Raw genomic sequence first — 21,814 nt, forward strand, 5'->3', positions numbered from 1 at the left:
GACGTATCAAGAGTCCAACTGAAGCAAACACTGATAGCAATAATGGTGGTTTAATTAAATTTCAACATTAAGGTGTAAAAGTGATATTGGTCCACCTGGACATCAATTTCAGACGTTCAGATGTCATAAAGACGTCATAAAAACATTTATTCTGGCTCCTCGGGGGAAGTCTTTTCAACGTCATTAACATTAACGGCGTAGAAAAGACGTCTTTTGGACATGCCTATATTTAGTGGGAAAGCTGTTATTGATGTTTACAGTACAATTTTGGAAAATGATGGCTATTTTCATCAGTTACAGCTCGTTAGTTCTAGCACTCCATCCAGTTTTAAATGCACGAGAGAGAGAGAGAGAGAGAGAGAGAGAGAGAGAGAGAGAGAGAGAGAGAGAGAGAGAGAGAGAGATGTTTTTTATTATGTTAGCATGTTTTTATTGTGTTTTATTGTGTTAGTTATCTGAATTTGAATTTTACGTTATTATGGCTTAAATCAAAGCAAACCAACTGCAGTTTGATTGTTATTAATTGGAATGCACAATAAAAAAACATGATTTTTGAAAAATTCTAAAAACAGAGTTATCTCATTTTGGAACCAAACCCAGACATCAAGCAACCATTGAATCAATGTTAAAAATAGTTGATTTGTCAATGTTAATTGCACTGAATCAATATCACTTTTGCACCCGCAATTAATGTTGAAAAAATGTTGAAATTTCAACAAATGACCATTATTGTGATCAGTGTTTGCTTTAGTTGGGCTCTACACCTTTTCCTTGATGGCTGCTTTTAAATTTGGGCTGAAATGTGAATGAATGGAGCTGAGCTTCCATTTAAATAAAAAAGAAGGGCAATCCGTCCGGAACACAATCACCAACGGATGAAACTAACAGATTGCTGCTCTTGGCAAAGATTTACAGGGCTGTTTTCGGTACTGTTTCATTGAGCACTTGCAGAGCAATCAATGTCGGATCTGTGCGTGTGCGACTGTGTAATATGATTACATTATACAAGGCTGCACATTAATTTCGAATTGTGATCAAACTGACTGGAACTTCCTGTGCATTAAACAGTTTTAATGCACACCTTCCAGCCAGAATCGAGTATTCAGACAGACCATGGTATAATACAATATTAATTGAATTGTACTCCCAACAATGACAATGCTGTCATTTATTTATCCTCATGTCATTCAAAACCTGTATATGACTCTTTCTTCTGTGGAAAACAAAATAAGATATTTCGGCTCCATACAATGGAAGTCAATGGGGTCCAATGTAGTTATAATATCTTTGTTATCTGCAGAAAAAAATAAAGACAAACAGGTTGGGAATTACATAAGGGTGAGTAATTGATAAAATAAAACTATCCTTTTAATGGCACGTTTCGTACTTTGCAAGTATGGTAATGTTTTTGCACAGCAGATGCAAAACATAGCAGATTAAAAAAAGATTTCAAAGCATAATAATGTGTTGAATAATTATGTTTTTTTTTTCAGCGGACTCCACTGGTACACACTCTCTGTATACTTGCTACAAGGATTACGAAATTATGTTTCATGTCTCTACCATGCTTCCATACACACCCAATAATACACAACAGGTAAGTGGACATCATATATTGTAAAATCCCAGACAGCAAGCAACCATTGAATCATTAATGTTTGAAAAAATGTTGAAATTTCAACAAATCACCATTATTGTGATCAGTGTTTGCTTTAGTTGGGCTCTTGACTCTTGAGTTTTAATGTTAAGTTTTCTTTAGCTGTCTAACACATATGTTGTGGCAAAAAAAACTCAGATCCAGTGGGATCAGAAAATGATAGGTATGTTCTTCACAATGAAGTTCTGTAAATTACTTTTGAATGGGATATGTTATTAATATGTGAATGTGGAGTTATTACACAGGTTAAAGAGATTAAAGCAGTGTTATAGACAACTAACAAAATAATTGATTTTCACGAAACTGTTATGTTTCTGAATCAGTTAGACATGAAGAATCAGTGTAAGAAACTCAACAATGGTGATATTGCAAAGCTTCATGCTGCAATGCATGCTGGGTAACATCATAGTACAAAACTCATTCATGACTCCAGGCATGCATTGCAGTTGATCCGTTTAGATGAATTAGTTTGAGGATTGTCACCATTGTGGAGATTCATACACCGATTCTTGATAAACATTTTTATCACACTGCTTTATTCTTTATTACACTGTCATATCTCCGCATTCACATGTTAATAATACATCACACTCAAAAGTAATTTATAGAACTTCGTTGTGATTAAATAACAATTAATTTCTGATCTCACTGGATCTTAGTTTTCTTTGCCACAACATATGTGTTAGACAGTAAAGAAAATTTAACATTAAGCTCAAGAGTCAAGAGCCCAACTAAAGCAAACACTGATCACAATAATGGTGATTTGTTTCAACATTAATTACAGGTGCAAAGTGATATTGATTCAATGCAATTAACGTTCACTAATCAGCTATTTGTTTACATTGATTCAATGATTGCTTGCTGTCTGGGTATCCATGTGGAAAGGTACAATATGTGTACCTTTGAGGGTACTGCCCCAGTGACAAGCCATTGTACCCCTAAAGGTACAAATCTGCCACATTTTTTCTGACAGTGTAGATTGTCAAATGAACAGATGATTTCCCCTGGTTTGGGGCTTTGTAAATTTATATTTTGCCTGTCTTTTTGTCTTAGTTACTGAGGAAGAGGCACATAGGAAATGATATAGTCACAATAGTCTTCCAAGAACCAGGCGCCTTGCCGTTTACCCCAAAATCCATCCGTTCTCACTTCCAGCATGTTTTTATCATCGTCCAAGTGCATGAGCCTTGCACTGACAATACCTACTACAGGTAAGAAAGTAGACAAAACATAATTTAAAACAAGCACCTAAATATTACTGAACACATATTAAATGGGTCTTTAAACCTTATTTCCTCAGAGTTGCTGTAACCCGTTCCAAGGACATTCCTCTCTTTGGTCCCCTCTTCCCTAAACGCGCCCACTTTCCACGTTCTCCTGCCTTCCGTGACTTTATCCTTGCCAAAGCCATTGATGCAGAAAACGCAGCTGAGAAATCGGAGAAATTCCGCTCTATGGCCACACGTACACGGCAAGAGTATCTGAAAGACCTCGCAGAAAACTATGTCACCACCACTCCCATTGATTCTTCCACCAAATTCCCCCTGCTGTCCCTGGGTGGAAAACGTAAAGAAAAGTTGAAGGGCGCTAAAGGGGCAGAGCTTCATAGCGCAGGGGCTTTAGTGTGGGCTGTCACAGCCATTCAGGGTGGTAAGTGCAACGGACTTAGCCTGCCCTGCTTGCTGGGCGTGTCAGCAGAGTCAGTGGTGCTCATTGAGCGGTCAACACGAAGGGTAGTTTTCAACTGCAGCTGTCGTGATGTGATTGGCTGGAAGGCAGTGACTGAATCAGGAGATCAGGGTGGACCTTCCCTGGACATTTTCTATGAGAGGGGTGAGGTGGTAACTGTGAAAGTGCCAGATGTCCAGGTGGAGGATATTAAGGAGGTGGTCCAAAGATTGGAGGTGAGAAAAATCTGACATCGGGCAAGAAAGGCATGTTGCCTTTGAGTTTTGAGTACTTTTGGGTTTTAATGTCAAACATGTAAAAACAACAGCTATGTTATAACACATTGAGGATTTGATTGTACATACCATTTCAAAATGTCACTTATACTGGTGTATAATACCTTAGCTGGTAACAAGAGGCTGTGAGGCACGTGAAATCACCCCCTTGCGAGACGGAGTAGGCCAGCCTGGCTTCATGATGAGCGAAGAAGGCTTTGTGACAGAGCTCAAGCGGTTTGGATATGCCGAGAGCGGGGGTCTGCAGTTGGGAGCTCGTGTAGTTCGTCTCTGTGGCCAGGTCCTCATACATCTAAGCCAGGAAGAGAGAAGTAGACTCCTTCGCACTGCACAAAAGGTCCACATCACTGTCATACCTCCAGACGAGAATGGGAAACCACGCAGGTAGGGAGTTGGTTTATGCGTATTGAGGACCAGACCTATAAAAAAACATAAATGTAAGAATACAAAAATAAATAAAGGACTAAATGACTTGATAAACAAATACAAATGATTAATTAAATGTATTCATTAGTTTTTTATTTCCTTCTTTATATATTTTTATTTTTTTATTTTTAACTGCATTTTTATTTCATTTATTTATAATATTTTTATATAAGAATTCGACAACCATTGAATCAATGTTAAGAATTGTTAATTTGTCAATGTTAATTACATTGAATTAATATCACTTTTGCACCCTCAGCTCCATCCCTCGCATCCTTCAAGAAGTCACAGTATTCTTCCATTTGTGATCCAGAACATTCAAATCAGTCATGGTCAAATGTTTGTGTAATTTCTCATTTTTATTATTTATCACAAAAAGACAAAAAAAAGAACTTTCATCACTGATTTGAATGTTCTGGTTCACAAATGTAGTGATACTGTGACAAAATAAATAGATAGATTTACTGACACACTTAGGCCCGGTTTCACAGACAAGGCTTAAGGCTGATCTCAGATCTAAAGGAATGTGTGACCTGTCTTAACTGAATATAACTTGCCCAGAAATATCTTAAAATATATCAGTGCCATTGTTTTGTCTCAAGATGCTCACCAGTAATGTTCTCTTCTAAGGCATTTTCATAAAAGCGACATAAATATATTAAACTAAGGCATAGTCCTGGCTTAAGCTATACCATGTCTGTGAAACCAGGCCTTACATTTCAACACTGATCATACAATCATCAAACTAATTCAAATAAACAGATCAACTGCATGCTGGGAGTCATGAATGAGTTTTGTACTATGATGTTACCCAGCATGCATTGCAGCATGATGCTTTCTTTTGCTGATTGACACCATTGTTGAGTTTCATAAACTGATTCTTGATCCCTAATTGATTCATCACATAATTGTTAGAAGTGTGATAGCTTAAACACTGCTATAATCTTGTACCGTACAACACATATTCAATACAATACTCACACGTAAAGACCACAAAACCTTGCCAGTTGTTTAATTAGGTAACTGCAATATGATTATCTTTATTATCACCTGGTCCTAATGGCTCTTAGTCTTCATTGCATCAACACTGTTATAACAGACAACAAAACCTTAACATTAAGAGTCAAGAGCTCAACTAAAGCAAACACTGATCACAATAATGGTGGTTTGTTGAAGTTTCAACAGTTTTTCAATATTAATTGTGGGTGCAAAAGTGATATTGATTCAATGCAATTAACATTGACAAATCAACTGTTTTTTTACATTGATTCAATGGTTGCTTGCTGTCTGGGTATGACTAATGGTGTTCAGCTGAAATACAACATACTGAAATAACAAATTTTTTATTCCATTCCATTTCGTCTCATGCCTTCTGTGTGGTCGTGTGTGTGTGTGCGTGCACAGGAGTTTCTCAGAGCTCTACCAGAAAGCCATTCAGGACGCAGCGGGCAAGTCTGGAGAGGGACAGTCAGGTGAGGCCTGGGTCCTGGATGAGAGAGGAGAGAATGGTGATGAAGGGGAAAAAGAAGAGACGAAAGAGAACGAAAATAAAATATCAGACAGTGAAACTGAAATTCACAAGAAGCAGCCACTTGGAGAAGAGATGGGAATTCCAGGGCCCAGGGATTCAGAATTGTTCCTCTCTCCACCCAGCTTGCCTCTTTTGCGGGCAACATCCCTACAGGACAGCATACAAAGTCAGATTCCTGAGATCATCCCCATCTCTATCACACGAAGCTGCTCACTAGAAAGACACTCCACATGCCAGGATATTCTTGAAGGGTACACAGATTTGTTTTTGCTGCTTGCATGAGAAACTCAAAATGTAACCATACTAATCTTAATTTCTTGTGTATGCCAGGCATGTATATGATAATGTGGGGCAGAAAGGAAACAAGCACATCTATGAAAACCCTGGAGAGCTTAGGGATGCAACCCCTGACCTCATACTGGCAGTCAAACCAAAAGTGTCTCGGGAGCAGGGGGAAGAGGTAAGTAATGCTATATGTTGTCATTAGTGCCAGTAGCACCAAACACATTTTAAGGTTAACTTTAAAAACACCGAAATTAAGCACATAATTAGTTCAATCTTACTTGTGAAAGTTGCCAGTTTCGAATAATTAAAGCTTTAATCTAGTAAATTATACAGGATTGATTTTTGTAACGTGCGAAGTAAAAATTCACAGGGTCACATTGGTGCGAGTGCATAAAATGAATTTTTGCCGTGCCAAAGATTTATTTGAACATTTATGAGTAGTGAATGACGCGCTTGTGATTAGTGCAGGAAAAATCCTATCCAGTGAAGTGTTTTCCGTGTTAACTTCTATCGTATGCTATGTCCTAACAGCTGTGAAAAATAAACAGCGTGTCAATGTCCAATTCGTGACGTAATGACTCATTTGAACCGATTCATTTTGTTGAAACAACTCCTATGTCAAACACTGAACCCATCAAATCAGTCACTCAAAACACATCAGAACACAAGCGTGCTTAGACCATTTAACAAGAGTGGTTAGTAAGATTAAGTATTTAACGTTTATTTATGACAATGTGTAGTAAAGCACATATATAATAATTTAGTTCTGAGTTACTTTTGAGTTTTGAGCTAGCTAAATTGATTTAATTTTATGTGGTAAAATAAAGAAGGCCAGTGGCAAAATTACAGCTTTTTGCAAAGAGGGCAATAAAGGAGGACTGAGTGACAAGGTTATATTTGTGTCAGATCATTTCATAGCCAATATATAACTTGAATATAAAACTAAATAATAACAACTGTATAACATAACAAATACAAAGTTCCTTTGCATTTATTTTGGATTTATTGGGCTCGCAAGTGTTAAAGCGCAAATATGAAGCGGTCTATAGTCGACTATTTTAAAAGACAGAGTGACAAACTAACAGAACGATTCATCAACTGAGGTCATTATGCAAGGTCTTTATGATTGCTACAAAAAAGGGTGCGACCAAATTGTAAGTTGGTGCGACAAACTGAGAAAGTGGGCCGCACCAACGTGTGACCAGTGGGAAAAATGAGTCAAGAGCCCTGTCAATACATTGTTTCCTGATGTCTGTTATTGTCTTAATTCTGGTATAGTTTTAAGTTTTATTTGCATCAAATCTTTTTGGACAGTAAAATGCAATTAAACTTTCTGAGCTTAAAGGCCAGATTTTACAGACATGTCTTAGCTTAAGCCAGCACTATGCGTTTGTTAAATTATGATATTTAAGTCACTTTTATTTAAATGCCTTGCAACAAGTTGCAACAAGTACAAAGTTGACAGAAACATTACTGGTGTGCATCTTGATACAGAACAATGGCAATTACGTATTTTAAGGCATGTCAGAGCAATTTATTTTCAGTTGGAAGAGCTCAAACTTTCGTTTTAGTCTGGGACTAGTCTTAAGCCTTGTTATCAATCAGTAGCAAAATTAAGATGCTTATTTTAGTGTTGAATCTGTTAAATGTTTTGTTTCCAAATTTTAAGAAGTGTGATATCGAGAATTTTCATTGGCACAGATGGACATTAACATTCATTACACAAACCTCATCAATGCTCACAACCATCAAACTAATACAGATCAACTGCAATGCATGCTGGGAATCATGAATGAGCAGGGCTCGACATTAACGCTTGTCCGGGACAAGTGAATGTTTTGTATGGGCAAGTGAGAGAGAATTTTACTTTGCCGACCGGACAAGTAACTTGAAAAAAAACCAGTGCTATGAAAAATAAGAATAGGCGCATTAGACAGAGCTGTGTGTTTTTATGAATAATCAATGGCGCACCGCATTGACGCGGAATCCTGTTATTTACGTTAGAATACGTATCTGGCTGTTCTGCATGTCTGAGGTGAATGAGGAGCACAGTTTAACATACTACACGAGTGATGGTCGAGGATTTGTCTGCGTCTGCACTGTATGAGGATATAAAACACATCAGGGCTCTACACTGTCAGAAAAAATGTGGAAGATTTGTACCTTTAGGGGTACATTGGTCAATGTTAATTGCATTGAATCAATATCACTTTTGCACCTGCAATTAATGTTGAAACAAATCATCTTTATTGTGATCAGTGTTTGCTTTAGTTGGGCTCTTGACTCTTGAGTTTAATGTTAAGTTTTCTTTACTGTTTAACACATATGTTGTGGCAAAGAAAACTAAGATCCAGTGAGATCAGAAAACGATCGTTATTTCATCAAAATGAAGTTCTGTATATTACTTTTGAGTGTGATATGTTATTAATATGTGAATGCGGAGTTATGACACAATTTAAGAAGATTTAAGCAGTTTTATGGACAATTTCCAGAATAAATTATTTTAACAAAACTATTGCAATTCTGAATCTGTTAGACATGAAGAATCAGTGTATGAATCTCAACAATGGTGACAATCAACAGAAAGAAAGCTTCATGCTGCAATGCATGCTGGGTAACATCATAGTACGAAACTCATTCATGACTCCCAGCATGCATTGCAGTAGATCTGTTTATCTGATTTAGTTTGATGATTGTCACCATTGTTGAGATTCATACACCGATTCTTCATATCTAACGGATTCAGAAATCTAACAGTTTTGAGAAAATAATTTATCCTGTTAGTCGTCCATAACACTGCTTTATTCTCTTTAAGCTGTATCATAAATGCACGTTCACATATTAATAATATATCACTCTCATTGTGATGAAGTAACAATCATTGCCTGATGTCACTGGAACTTAGTTTTCTTTACCACAACATGTGTTAGACAGTAAAGAAAACTTAATGTTAAGCTCAAGAGTCAAGAGCTCAATTAAAGCAAACACTGATCACAATAATGGTGATTTGTTTCAACATTAATTGCAGGTGCAAAAGTGATATTGATTCAATGCAATTAACATTGACCAATCAGCTATTTTTTTACATTGATTCAATGATTGCTTGCTGTCTGGGTATCCATGTGGAAAGGTACAATATGTGTACCTTTGAGTGTATTGCCCCAGTGACAAGCCATTTTACCCCTAAAGGTACAAATCTGCCACTTTTTGTCTGACAGTGTACCCAGATAGCAAATATTTGCGGCCCAAATCCGGCCCACACCTTACTCCCCATACCACCTCATCTGGCCCACATACCGCGTGGAATGACGGCACTTGGGTGGACCGCTCCTTTTTGCCAGGTTTGGGCCACAAGCAAGCCAAAGCAATGCTGCATGTCAGCCAAAAACAAATCAAAGCAGAACTGTCCCAAAAATAAACAACAGTTCATTTCAAATCTGGCCCAGATTTATCTTAAAACCAACACCTTTCTGTGCTCCTGTTTGACAGAATTTGTATTGAGTTTCATTATTATTATAGTGATGATTGAGTCATTAGTGATGAACATCTGCTGTTAACAAACAGAATCACTGCAGAAAATATCAACAAAAACCACAAAAAAATAATTTACTCAGAGAAACACAACAACTAGAACCTGACACAACCCAGCATACAAAAGTTTGTTATAAGAACGTTCCTTAGAGGCTTTTCACGTTTTAAAATATTCAAAATGTCAGTTTTTTATGTTTTAAGAACGTTCCCAGCTGACAAAAGTCACCATCATGGTGATCAGTTTTTCCTTGAGTTGGGCTCTTGACCCTTGACATTTACTCTTTAGATCCGTTGTAGCTATGTACTTTTGAAGTACATTTGTTATGGTAATGCAAATGATAATCTAACCAGATGTTGTTGGTTGGTGGTCATTGAGGTTACTATCATGTTTAAATTTGAATAAATTGCTGTGTTGCTGATCCTGAAAGAACGTTATCTACGACTTTCTAGAAAGATTTGTGAAAACTGAAACAAATAAAAAAAAAAAAAAGGAATGTAGACACACAGACATCAAGAATCAGTGTATAAATCTCAACAATGGTGACAATCAGCAAACGAAAACTTCATGTTGCAATGCATGCTGGGTAACATCATAGCACAAAACTCATTCATAATTCCCGGCATGCATTGCAGTTGATCCGTTTATCTAAATTAGTTGGTTGATTCTCACCATTGCTGAGATTCATAAACTGATTCTTGATGTCTGTGTGATTCTAAAATGTGTTCTGATAAACATACATTTTTCACAAATCTTTCTAGACATCAAAATGCAATTCAACTCTCTGATCTTTTAATGTTCTTTCAGGACCAACAGCATATCACTCAATCCAAACGCGACATACTAGCACCGTTTGGCTAGGTTCTCGTTTGTACTGCCACAACAAGTGCACTTTAAAAGCTCACAATTTCAGCAAGTCAAACAAAGTAATGGTCAAGGGTCAAGATCCCAACTCAAGGAAACACTGATCACCATGATGGTAATATTCATAAAACATTAAAAGATGTTTTTAAAACGTATTCAAACATATGAAAAACCTCTAAGGAACGTTCTTATAACAATCTTTTGTTAGCTGGGTTGTATTCAGGTTGTAGTTGTTGTGTTTCTCTGGGTAAATTTAATTTAATTTAAGTTTTTGTTGATCTTTTCTGCAGTGATTGTGTTTGTTAACAGCAGATGTTCATCACTAATGACTCAATCATCACTATAATAACAATGAAACTCAATACAAATTCTGTCAAACAGGGGCACAGAAAGGTGTTGGTTTTAGGATAAATCTGGGCCAGAATTGAAATGAAGTGTTGTTTAAATTTGGGTCAGTTCTGCTTTATTTGTTTTGTTTTTGGCTGACATGCGGCATTGCTTTGGCTTGCTTGTGGCCCAAACCTGGCAAACAGGAGCAGTCCACCCAAGTGCCATCATTCCACGCGGTATGTGGGCCAGATGAGGGCTTATGGGGAGTAAGGTGTGGGCCGGATTTGGGCCGCAACGATTTGCTGGTTTGGTTGCTATCTGGGATGTACTGCCAAATTCTCTGAAACGCCTTTGGAGACGGCTTATGGCAGAGAAATTAACATTCAATTCACGAGCAACAGCTCTGGTGGAAATTCCTGCAGTCAGCATGCCAATTGCACGCTCCCTCAAAACTTACGACATCTGTGGCATTGTGCTGTGTGATAAAACTAAACATTTTAGAGTGGCCTTTTATTGTGGCCAGCCTAAGGCAGACATGTGCAATAATTATGCTGTCTAATAAAGCAATAAGCCCCAAGAAGCAGTAGGTTACAGTGCATTTTATAACAGCTAAGGGCTTTGTGATCTAAAATTCCCTTAGCGGTTATAAAACGCACTATAACCCACTGCTTTGCGGGGCTTATTGCTTTTATAAAAAGCTTATTTAAAGAAAAGTAAATTTGACAAAATAAGGAGATTCCCCCCAAAAGCAATTTTACAACTCTGAGACTTCCAAAGAATATATATATATATATATATATATATATATATATATACACACTCACCTAAAGGATTATTAGGAACACCTGTTCAATTTCTCATTAATGCAATTATCTAATCAACCAATCACATGGCAGTTGCTTCAATGCATTTAGGGGTGTGGTCCTGGTCAAGACAATCTCCTGAACTCCAAACTGAATGTCAGAATGGGAAAGAAAGGTGATTTAAGCAATTTTGAGCGTGGCATGGTTGTTGGTGCCAGACGGGCCGGTCTGAGTATTTCACAATCTGCTCAGTTACTGGGATTTTCACGCACAACCATTTCTAGGGTTTACAAAGAATGGTGTGAAAAGGGAAAAACATCCAGTATGCGGCAGTCCTGTGGGCGAAAATGCCTTGTTGATGCTAGAGGTCAGAGGAGAATGGGCCGACTGATTCAAGCTGATAGAAGAGCAACTTTGACTGAAATAACCACTCGTTACAACCGAGGTATGCAGCAAAGCATTTGTGAAGCCACAACACGCACAACCTTGAGGCAGATGGGCTACAACAGCAGAAGACCCCACCGGGTACCACTCATCTCCACTACAAATAGGAAAAAGAGGCTACAATTTGCACGAGCTCACCAAAATTGGACAGTTGAAGACTGGAAAAATGTTGCCTGGTCTGATGAGTCTCGATTTCTGTTGAGACATTCAAATGGTAGAGTCAGAATTTGGCGTAAACAGAATGAGAACATGGATCCATCATGCCTTGTTACCACTGTGCAGGCTGGTGGTGGTGGTGTAATGGTGTGGGGGATGTTTTCTTGGCACACTTTAGGCCCCTTAGTGCCAATTGGGCATCGTTTAAATGCCACGGCCTACCTGAGCATTGTTTCTGACCATGTCCATCCCTTTATGACCACCATGTACCCATCCTCTAATGGCTACTTCCAGCAGGATAATGCACCATGTCACAAAGCTCGAATCATTTCAAATTGGTTTCTTGAACATGACAATGAGTTCACTGTACTAGAATGGCCCCCACAGTCACCAGATCTCAACCCGATAGAACATCTTTGGGATGTGGTGGAACGGGAGCTTCGTGCCCTGGATGTGCATCCCACAAATCTCCATCAACTGCAAGATGCTATCCTATCAATATGGGCCAACATTTCTAAAGAATGCTTTCAGCACCTTGTTGAATCAATGCCACGTAGAATTAAGGCAGTTCTGAAGGCGAAAGGGGGTCAAACACCGTATTAGTATGGTGTTCCTAATAATCCTTTAGGTGAGTGTATATGTATATATTGCTTATTCTTGAGACAAAACACATTATAGATGTTAATTTAGATGCCTGTTTCACACATACCCCGTTTGCAAGTGCGTATGCGGTGCCCATGTTAACGGATTAGATCATTCATAATTATGTAAGGGAACAAGTTTTTATAACAATTCCTTTTTCTAAAAATAATTATTTACTTCATACTCTGTCACACACACAAAAAACTATTTATATTATTTATTTGTTATTAGGTAAATAAGACATCATTTAAGGATATGCTAAAATCACATATTAACATGATAAGAGAACAGTATGGGAAGTATGGAGAGTAAAAAAAATGCTATGAATAGAATGACTTATAAACTTTTAATAAATAAATCCAGTCTTACCCACTGTGCCTGCAAACATCCTTATAGCATGATTAAACACAAACATGATAACAAGCTAGCTTCATGCTAAAAATGCTAGCATCATGCTAAACATGTTGTTACTTTTTAACATCATGCTAAATCATGCTTACATAATATCTTAATCTGCTTTACTAACATTTGATTAGATATAGTAATATAAAAAGCTATTTTAGAGAATAACGTCCGGACTTCAAGCATTTGAAACAGTTTTAAACTTTCAGACCAGGATTTGTCAAGCCAACATAGTTTAGTTAATACATTAAGTTTTTTTTAGTCGTTTTTGCTTTTGCTCTCTCTAGTGTGGACCTGACCAGGAGATTGAAGAACAACCATCAGTAAGTGATGAGACCCTTCGAACTGCCAGCATGGAAAGAGCAGAAAGAAACTCCAGAGCTCTGAGCCTCCATAACTCCATCACCAAAAGTAATTATTTTCTTTATTCTGAATGTCACTATGGAACATCATAGTTAAAAAATTACAATTGTCTAGTTTCTTAAGGAGTGAGACTGGTCTATAATTACTGACTACTGAGGGGGTTGATTGTTCTTTTAGTTTTTTTTTTGAGCAGTGGGGTTACCTTAGCCAGCCTCAATGAAGTGAGGACAGTTCCCATAGTAATGGATGAGTTTATAATGTGTGTAAGTTCAGGTAGTTGGGACAGAGAGACAGAGCTTGTAGGAGATGAGAAGGGATAGGGTCAAAGCAGGTTCCAGCTATGGGTGGCATTACGGCAAAAAGTTTACTTGTTTTTAGTGAATCCTTGCTATTTCTCTAAGGATGGGCGGATCGATCCTGGTATTGGTATCGGATCGATACTAATTTAAATAAAAGATTGATAGTTTAGATTAAAGTTCTCTAACCTATGCTAAAGTATTCCTCCTGTTTCATCAAAGAGCAGATAGGTAGCAAAATTGGTTTGGCCCAGTGATTTGGGCCACACAACCCACTTTCACTTGGTCCACATATGGCAATGAATTTCGGTCCATGAGTGGACCAGGTCTGGTTGCCAGAACTTGGCCACATACAGCCCATGGCATAACCATATCTCAGCCAAAATGTATGACTGGTCACACATACTGTATATTTCCCACAGTTCTATATTTTCCATCTGGGCCAAATACTAACAAAACAAAACTTTGTTGTAAGAACGGTCCTTTTTTAATGTTTTTGAATACGTTTTAAAAACATTTTTAATGTTTTAAGAATGTTCCCAGCTAACAAAAAGTTACCATCATAGTGATCAGTGTTTTCCTGAGTTGGGTTCTATACCCTTGACTTTCACTACTGAAAGGCAATAGTGTGCTTTTACAGTGCACTTATAATGGCAGTGCAACTAAGGACCTTATCAAATGATTTTAGTAGGGTACATTTGAAACCACTGTAACGTTATAAATTGATTCACTGCTTTCGTTTGGATTGAGTGCTGTGCTGTTGATCCTGAAAAAACATTATAAGATCAGGGAGTTTGATTGTGCTTTAATGTCTAGAAAGATTTGTGAAAAATGGATGTGTGTATATATATATAAATAGTTTAGAATCACACAGACATCAAGAATCAGTGTATGAATCTCAGCAATGGTGAGAATCAACAGAATAATTCAGATAAACAGATCAACTGCAATGCATCTCGTATATGCTTAGCTTTCTTGAGTAAACAATATTTATCATGTTTTGTTTTTGTTAATCACGCATTTGGGACCTTTGTAATTTCTAAGTATCTCAAAACAGCTGGATCTCATTCTCTACTATCACACAAATTGACAAAGTTCACATCAACATTAACCCATAATTATATTAACATCCAAGACTCCTTTAACATTACTCAATATAATAATGTGCTCTAGACAGTAAACACACAGTCACATCATCTAGAGAAAGCTGAGTTGGGTTCTAGAGTCAAGAGCTCAACTAAAGCAAACACTCATCAACATAATGGTGACTTCAAATGACAAACCAGCCACATTTAAACCTTTAAGCTCACAGTACAATAGTAAGATCACAGTTTTAGCACACAGTGAGTTTGCTGTGATGTTACTTTTTGACCTCATCCTGAGTATTCTGAAAGCTGATGGTGACATCGCTGTGATCATTGCGTGACCTCATGTGTTGATTGGGTGGATGATGCACTTTTTCAAACGAAAATATTAAGTGTGGAACTGTGGACACTTTACTTCAATCTGATGATGAGGAAAGTATTGCTGGGCAAAACAGATGAAAACTATATTAAATGTACAATGTACAAGTTTTTTTTTATTCACATGCATTGTGCCGTGTGATTGACGTAATTTGCACTCGCCTGGGAAACCGATATACTTCCGGTTAGTATAAAACCGTTTAGTATTCCATTTGGGATGATACTACCCTTCAGTAGTTAATAATACAGCCGCGGAGTAGTGTCATTTGCCTGTCGAAAATAGAGCTTTACATCTTTAATAACTGTCAACCGCTTTAAACAGCCATCCAAGTTCAGAAATATATGAAAAGGCACTTTATTTACACGCCACTCCCTTCACGCGCATTCTGAACTCCTCTGTGCATTTACGATCAAGTTCCAAAGGTTGGGGTTTTGGGGAACCGTCGCGCCCCACCTGCAGTACCTCTGCGCCCCCCTTGTTGAGAACCACTGGCTTACATTATACTCGCATGAGCAGCCATGTTGGAAAATTTCATACCCCTTCGTTTGAAGTGAGGTCCCGAAAAATCATCGTTTGAAGGGCTATATGGCCCTTACCCCTACCCCTCCAACCAAAAAGAGAGAACCGAGACACCCTTCACGTGAACATGCTAAACACAGGGGTAGGGGAAAGTGTAGGGGTAAGGGGTAGAAACCGAAATTGGGATTGGGCTTAAGTTTGGGTAAGGTGTAGTGATGGAAAGTCCAAGGGACTCATTTATCAACAGCGCGTATGCACAAATGTGTGCGTAGTGAGTGCGTAAGTAAAGCTAATAGAACTAGATGTTTCAATCCCTTTAGTAGAAAACTCTTGATAGTACCAGTCGGTGCGGAGTGGTGAAAAAGGAGGGTAAGGTATGTCATTGGGGTCATCAGGTGGGCACCCTGCTTCATCGACGTTTCGTTGATTGAAGCCCACAACGTCACCAGAAGGCTCAACGGTGTACCCAGCGTCCCAGGTACACCCCCCCATGCCATACCCTCTATATCCCTGATGGGCTCTGCATGGCAGCGGCGTCCTTCTCCCTGAGTCGGGCCTACGCCTGACCGCATACCATCTATCTCTACCTTGCTGCCCAGATGGGATTCTTACGCTTGATCCACAGCCAGTTGCTGCTTTTTTCGGCAGCACTTGACATGGACTTGATGGCCTGTTGGAGAGAGCGACCTTTCACACCTATTTTTCTCAGCAAACTGGTGGTAGATGTTGCAACAAATCCCCTTCATCCCACCTCTACTGGGAAGATGCTGGTCTTCCAGCCGTTCTGGGATGCTTCAGCTGCCAGGTTGGAATATTTGTTCCTTTTCCTTTCATAAACCTCTTCAACCTCATCTTCCCATGGCACTGTTAATTCCACAACATATGTTAGCTTTGTTGTTGGAGACCACAGGACCATGTCTGGCCGGAGTGTTGTAGCCACTATTTCTGGGGGAAACACAAGCTTCTTATCAAGGTCCACTTCCAATTTCCAATCCCTCGCTGACTGCAGAATACATGCATCCTTATGTGTTATACGATGCCCTTGATGTTGGCCAGCTAGTACGAAATTTGTGAAGTTGACCTGTCCTGCCGATGTTTGTGGTGGTTCGCTTCTGTTCCAGTATTGATGCCAGCTCTCTTGAGTACTTGGTTATGCCGCCAAGTATAGCGCCCTTGGGTGAGACTTGTAGTACACCCTGATAGAATGTGCCTTAGGTGTGCAGGTACTTGACACAGGGAACAAGCGGGATCTTCTCCATACCACTCTTTCAGATTTTGGAGGGAGGGTAGCAGGTCGTATGTGGCTCTGTTGACAAAACTCAGCCACGCTCCCTCCATCTGCCAGATGTCACGCCAGCTGAGCTTTTTCTTCTCCAGGCACTCCCAGTTGGACCATCTCCCCTGCTTGGCCATTGAGACGGCGTTGGCATGTCGCTCTCCCTCCTCCTGACTTCTACCACTAACTGTCTCTTCTGCACTGATGTTGCTTTGTGCCACAGAGGAGTTTTTGGGATGACTCCAAACCCTGCCCTCCCATGCTTTACTTGTCCAATCACATCTCTGAATTGAAGCGCAGACTTTCCACTCTGAACAGCTTCTGATGGAGTCCACTTAATTCCCACTACCACCCGGGGGGCCGCTGTTCGAATGACTGCATCCTCGGATTCATTTAGGGTGATGACGTGCCTTGTTTTGGTGCATTTTAACTCTTCCATGAGCCCTATGATTGGTATTTCCAACTTGCCATGTCCATAAAGTCAGATGGAACTTAAACAACGTGGAATTCCAAGCCACTGCTTCAGCTGTATGCTTTTCAGCCGTTCCAACTTTTCAACCTTGGTGATGGGGATCTCATACACAGTAAGCACAGTTTCACGCAAAGTGTGGGATCTACCAACTTGTACTTATACGTAAAATTGTATGTAAATATAAGCATACCTCTGAGCATGCTTACGCAGAAAATGTAGTGTGAATGTGAACGAGCATGGCACTTAAGAACATGTGGGATTTATCAACAATGATTACTAACTGGTGTGCTTAAGAACCGTGTGCACACGTTTCAGAGGTGGAAAGAGTACTGGAAATTTGTACTTAAGTACAAGTACTGTTACATTGCTGAAATTGTACACTGTAAAAAAAATCTCTGTTAAATTACAGTAAACAACTGGCAGCTATATTTGCCAGCACATACCTGTAATTTTACAGCATACCTACTGTAATCTGCAACAACAGTTTATTACTGTAAAAGACATTATAATTTGCACAATATAATACTGTTATTTTAGTGTTCCTGCTGTGATTTCCATTAATTGTTTATTACCAGAGGTGGGACCAAGTCATTGTTTTCAAGTCCCAATCAAGTCCCAAGTCAAGAGAGGCGAGTCCAAGTCAGGTTGCAAGTCCTGAATGTTAATGGAACTGAATCAATATCACTTTTGTGCCCACAAAAATCTAAACAAAAATTACACATGCCTATGTATAAATGTATAGGATAATGCAATGTAAGTCGCTTTGGATAAAAGCGTCTGCCAAATGTAAATGTAAAATAACATTATTATATTGTGCAAATTATAATGTCTTTTACAGTAATAAACTGTTGTTGCAGATTACAGTAGGTATGCTGTAAAATTACAGCTATGTGCTGGCAAATATAGCTGCCAGTTGTTTACTGTAATTTAACAGGGAATTTTTTTACAGTGTACTCAATTACAAGTAAAAGTACTGGTGTTAAAAAAGTAATTGCGTAAAAGTAAAAATTACTCTTCTCAAAAACTACTCAGAGTACTACAGTAGTTACTCGTTACTTTTTAGTCGGGGTTATTTAATGAATTAAGAATAATTATTAATAATCAAATTTGGAGATTTATATAGAAAATAGCTACTTATAACAAAACACATCTTTACCTTACTATAACTGGATACAACTCAGACAAAATAACCATTCAATGTGTTGTTCTGTCTGTCTGTCTGTCTGTTATGAGCTCAGTTTTCCAGGTAAAACCATTTATGCACTTCCAACACTGTTCAATCATGTGTACTAGGCCCCACAATGCAGAAATTAATAAATAAGAGCCCCAAATACTGCATGTAAAAAATGCTAAACATTTGTAACCTAAATTGGCATTAGGTTAAAGGAAGATTAAACATATAAAGTAGCGACGACAATGTGAGGAAAAAAAGCGCAGTAAAAGTACCAATACAGCACTAAAAATGTACTCAAGTAAAAGTAAAAGTACACAGTTTTTAAACTACTTAAAAAAGTACAATTCCTGAAAAAAACTACTCAATTACAGTAATTTGAGTATTTGTAATTCGTTACTTTCCACCACTGACATGTTTGATAAATACAGATTTTTTTGTACTTAGACACAGTCTACATTTCATTCGTAGGACAAAATATAGAACCTTTTCTATGCACTGTTGATAAATGAGGCCCCAGTTATTTTCTGCGAACTGGATTTTTCAGAGAGTGCACTTGAATGAACTGATTCTTTTACTAACGTAATGACGTCATTTGCCAAAACGTAACACGTCAGCAAATTCAAATTTATAAATCTGTAATCATAATACGTTTCTCACATTTATTTCATTGGTTTAAGTAAGCAGAACTTTCGGATTTTGATGATTACTGTTAAAGTAAAAAAAAATTTCAGTTAGTGTGACTTAAAATTTTTATTTATCCTTCTACGTATACAAATTACATTTGTAGCGGTTTTAGCTAGTTAAAATAATGATGAGATAAGCTCACCAAATATGGTTCTCCACCAGATCTATCAAGATCACATCCATGAAATGAGTTATTTAAAACATCAATTTCAGTCAAGGAATTAGTTTAGCTCAAAGGAAAATACGTATAATAAACGTGATCAAATATACATATTTTACGGTCTCTGATTAGTAATATAAAGCATAACAATACTTGTATGAATTCGTCCAGCGAATGCATCACTGATATTATATACAGTACTTTACATTATCTCATGGCCATAAGTAACGTGACTTTACCAAACAGGATTTAGAGCAAAGGTAACATAAATCGAAACACAGTAAAGGGGACCAAGTTTGTGAGCGTGAATACAGAAAACCCATCACAAATGAATATATATGGTTGTTTATTAAACTCTACTCTACATGGTAAAAAAAACAATGACGATCGCATAAACACAAACAATACATGAAACACAAACGCGCTAGGGAGCGCGGAGAGAGAAAGAGAGATAAAGTGAGTGAGAGAGAGTGAGAGAGAGAGAGAGAGAGAGAGAGGGCATGGCAGCGATTTCTGAATACCAATAAAAATCATCTTTAACAAAGAGGTACGAACTTAAATGCAGCTATTCTATGTATAGAATCGGATACTTGCGAGCTCTGTGCTGGACCAATATCCATATGAGCGTGTAGAGATGGAATTGTTCAAAAGGTTTCAAAACGCAGTCCAGCTGGAAAGTTCCGGGCCTCGTGATCGGCCGCATGGCTTAGCCACGTGGCAGCAGAGGTCCATTGTTCCTTCGGAAAGGGGCAGTCTCCGAAGAGACGCCGCGAACCAAGTTCTGATGAGGGCAGGAAAGTAAAAAGGCGAGAGAAGAGTCTTTTCAGAGCAGGCTCGATATTTAACTTCATGAGAGGGCATGCCCACCTGAGTTTGAATCGACCAATCAGAGTTGAGCAGGGAAGAGGTTCTTTGTCCACTCAACAGCTAATTTGCATCTTTATGACCTCCTGGCAACTTTTCAAAATACCATTCCAAATTATAACATAATGAAAAGAGAATGTTCTATGTTCACACAATGTATATAAACAAGGAGGAATTGTAAAGACAAACATGTACAGTATATATCAAATATGCTAAGGTTTGAATTGCATCAAGTCATGATTCATTCGGAGGTACGAATACAAACAAAGCCTGAATTAACTTGCCTATTTAACAATTACAGATTATTTAAAAATGGCAAGAGCGACAACATATAACCTAGATATTTAGATATATTTATAGAAAAGGACAGTTGAGTCACACAAGTTCCTATTTGTCAGAGAAATTTCTCTGGTTAGCCTCAGATGTTAAGTTTCAGATGAGACAGAGAGACTTCCCACCTCTGCTTTGAAGCTTAGGAATCGTAAAATATCCCACAGAGAAACAAAAGGGGTTATCAACACATTCGGTGAGAGCACCAACCCAAGTCCAGGCCCCCTGGATCTAGATCTGACTCTGTCCTGGTTTCTTGATATCAACATCAAAAGACCAAAAGAGAGAGAGTTTATGGTTCTTCTTTCAATGACTCCGACCATTTGGCTTATGCTAAATTCTCTACATATTATACGTACACAAAGACATATTTTTATCTGGTTTACTTAATGTTTTACTTACTTTTAATAGAACTTGCATTATACACATTTTTTAGTTTTTCATGCGCAAATCAAACACCATGATTTATGCAACTCAAGATGAGCAAGAGATTAATCTCAGAACTGTCATTATTCTTTTATTGTCACCATTCAATTTTTTTAAACATTTCTTAAGAGCACGGTTTTACATTAAGAAACTTTATGCATTAAAATATGTTTCACTTATGGCTAATTCCAGCGTTATGGATGTGACAATTGCAGTCAAAACTTGAAGTTTAAATTCCCAGAAAATTTATTTGTTACCAATATATTGAACCATCTGTTTATATTTGTCTACAGCCCTAACAATAGAGTGCAGACATCAGAAAAAAATCAGTATATGCAAGAGTTTTCTGTTTAAAAAAAAGGAAAAAATAATGCGTTATGGACGTGACAAAAAAAGACACACGTTTTTGGGAGACAGCAAGCTTTGTTGAAATTCTGTGAATTAAAATGCACAAACCAAAAGCAATAACACGCAACAAATGGAGAAGGGATGGCTCTTTATATAACATGAAATATTGATTTTGTTTTAATAAATCTGTTTGCATTCATAAGGAAAAAACAATGTACGCCCGTGACATATCTCCGTTACGGTCGTGACAGCTCTGAAACCGGCACTTACCCGACTATGGAAAATCATTAACAAATGCTTTACAACCACAATCAGAGACTGCAAATGGATATCGGATGTTGTCCTCCGAGATATCAGTAGATTCGGCTGCAAAATTCATCAACTTCATACAAAACAGCCACACTT

The 21,814-nt window shown here is 38.1% G+C and overlaps 1 protein-coding gene across 5 annotated transcripts in view; it reads left to right on the forward strand.

Annotated features, from left to right (window-relative positions):
* The window catches only part of zmp:0000001168 (signal-induced proliferation-associated protein 1), a 77,972-nt gene that overhangs the window by 23,900 nt on the left and 32,258 nt on the right, over positions 1 to 21,814 (forward strand). For all 5 annotated transcript variants that reach the window (XR_008964976.1, XR_008964978.1, XR_008964973.1 and 2 more), the window contains 7 exons: positions 1,494 to 1,597; positions 2,711 to 2,868; positions 2,958 to 3,561; positions 3,731 to 4,005; positions 5,452 to 5,829; positions 5,909 to 6,038; positions 13,321 to 13,444. Coding sequence is in view for 2 of the 5 variants with exons in the window: in XM_057360960.1 (XP_057216943.1) it covers positions 1,494 to 1,597; positions 2,711 to 2,868; positions 2,958 to 3,561; positions 3,731 to 4,005; positions 5,452 to 5,829; positions 5,909 to 6,038; positions 13,321 to 13,444 (1,773 nt within the window). In the remaining 3 variants the exon portion in view is untranslated. The remainder of the gene's footprint in view (positions 1 to 1,493; positions 1,598 to 2,710; positions 2,869 to 2,957; positions 3,562 to 3,730; positions 4,006 to 5,451; positions 5,830 to 5,908; positions 6,039 to 13,320; positions 13,445 to 21,814) is intronic.

This window comes from Triplophysa rosa, linkage group LG1 (genome assembly GCF_024868665.1).
Source record: "Triplophysa rosa linkage group LG1, Trosa_1v2, whole genome shotgun sequence".
In the NCBI taxonomy this organism is placed as follows: domain Eukaryota; kingdom Metazoa; phylum Chordata; class Actinopteri; order Cypriniformes; family Nemacheilidae; genus Triplophysa; species Triplophysa rosa.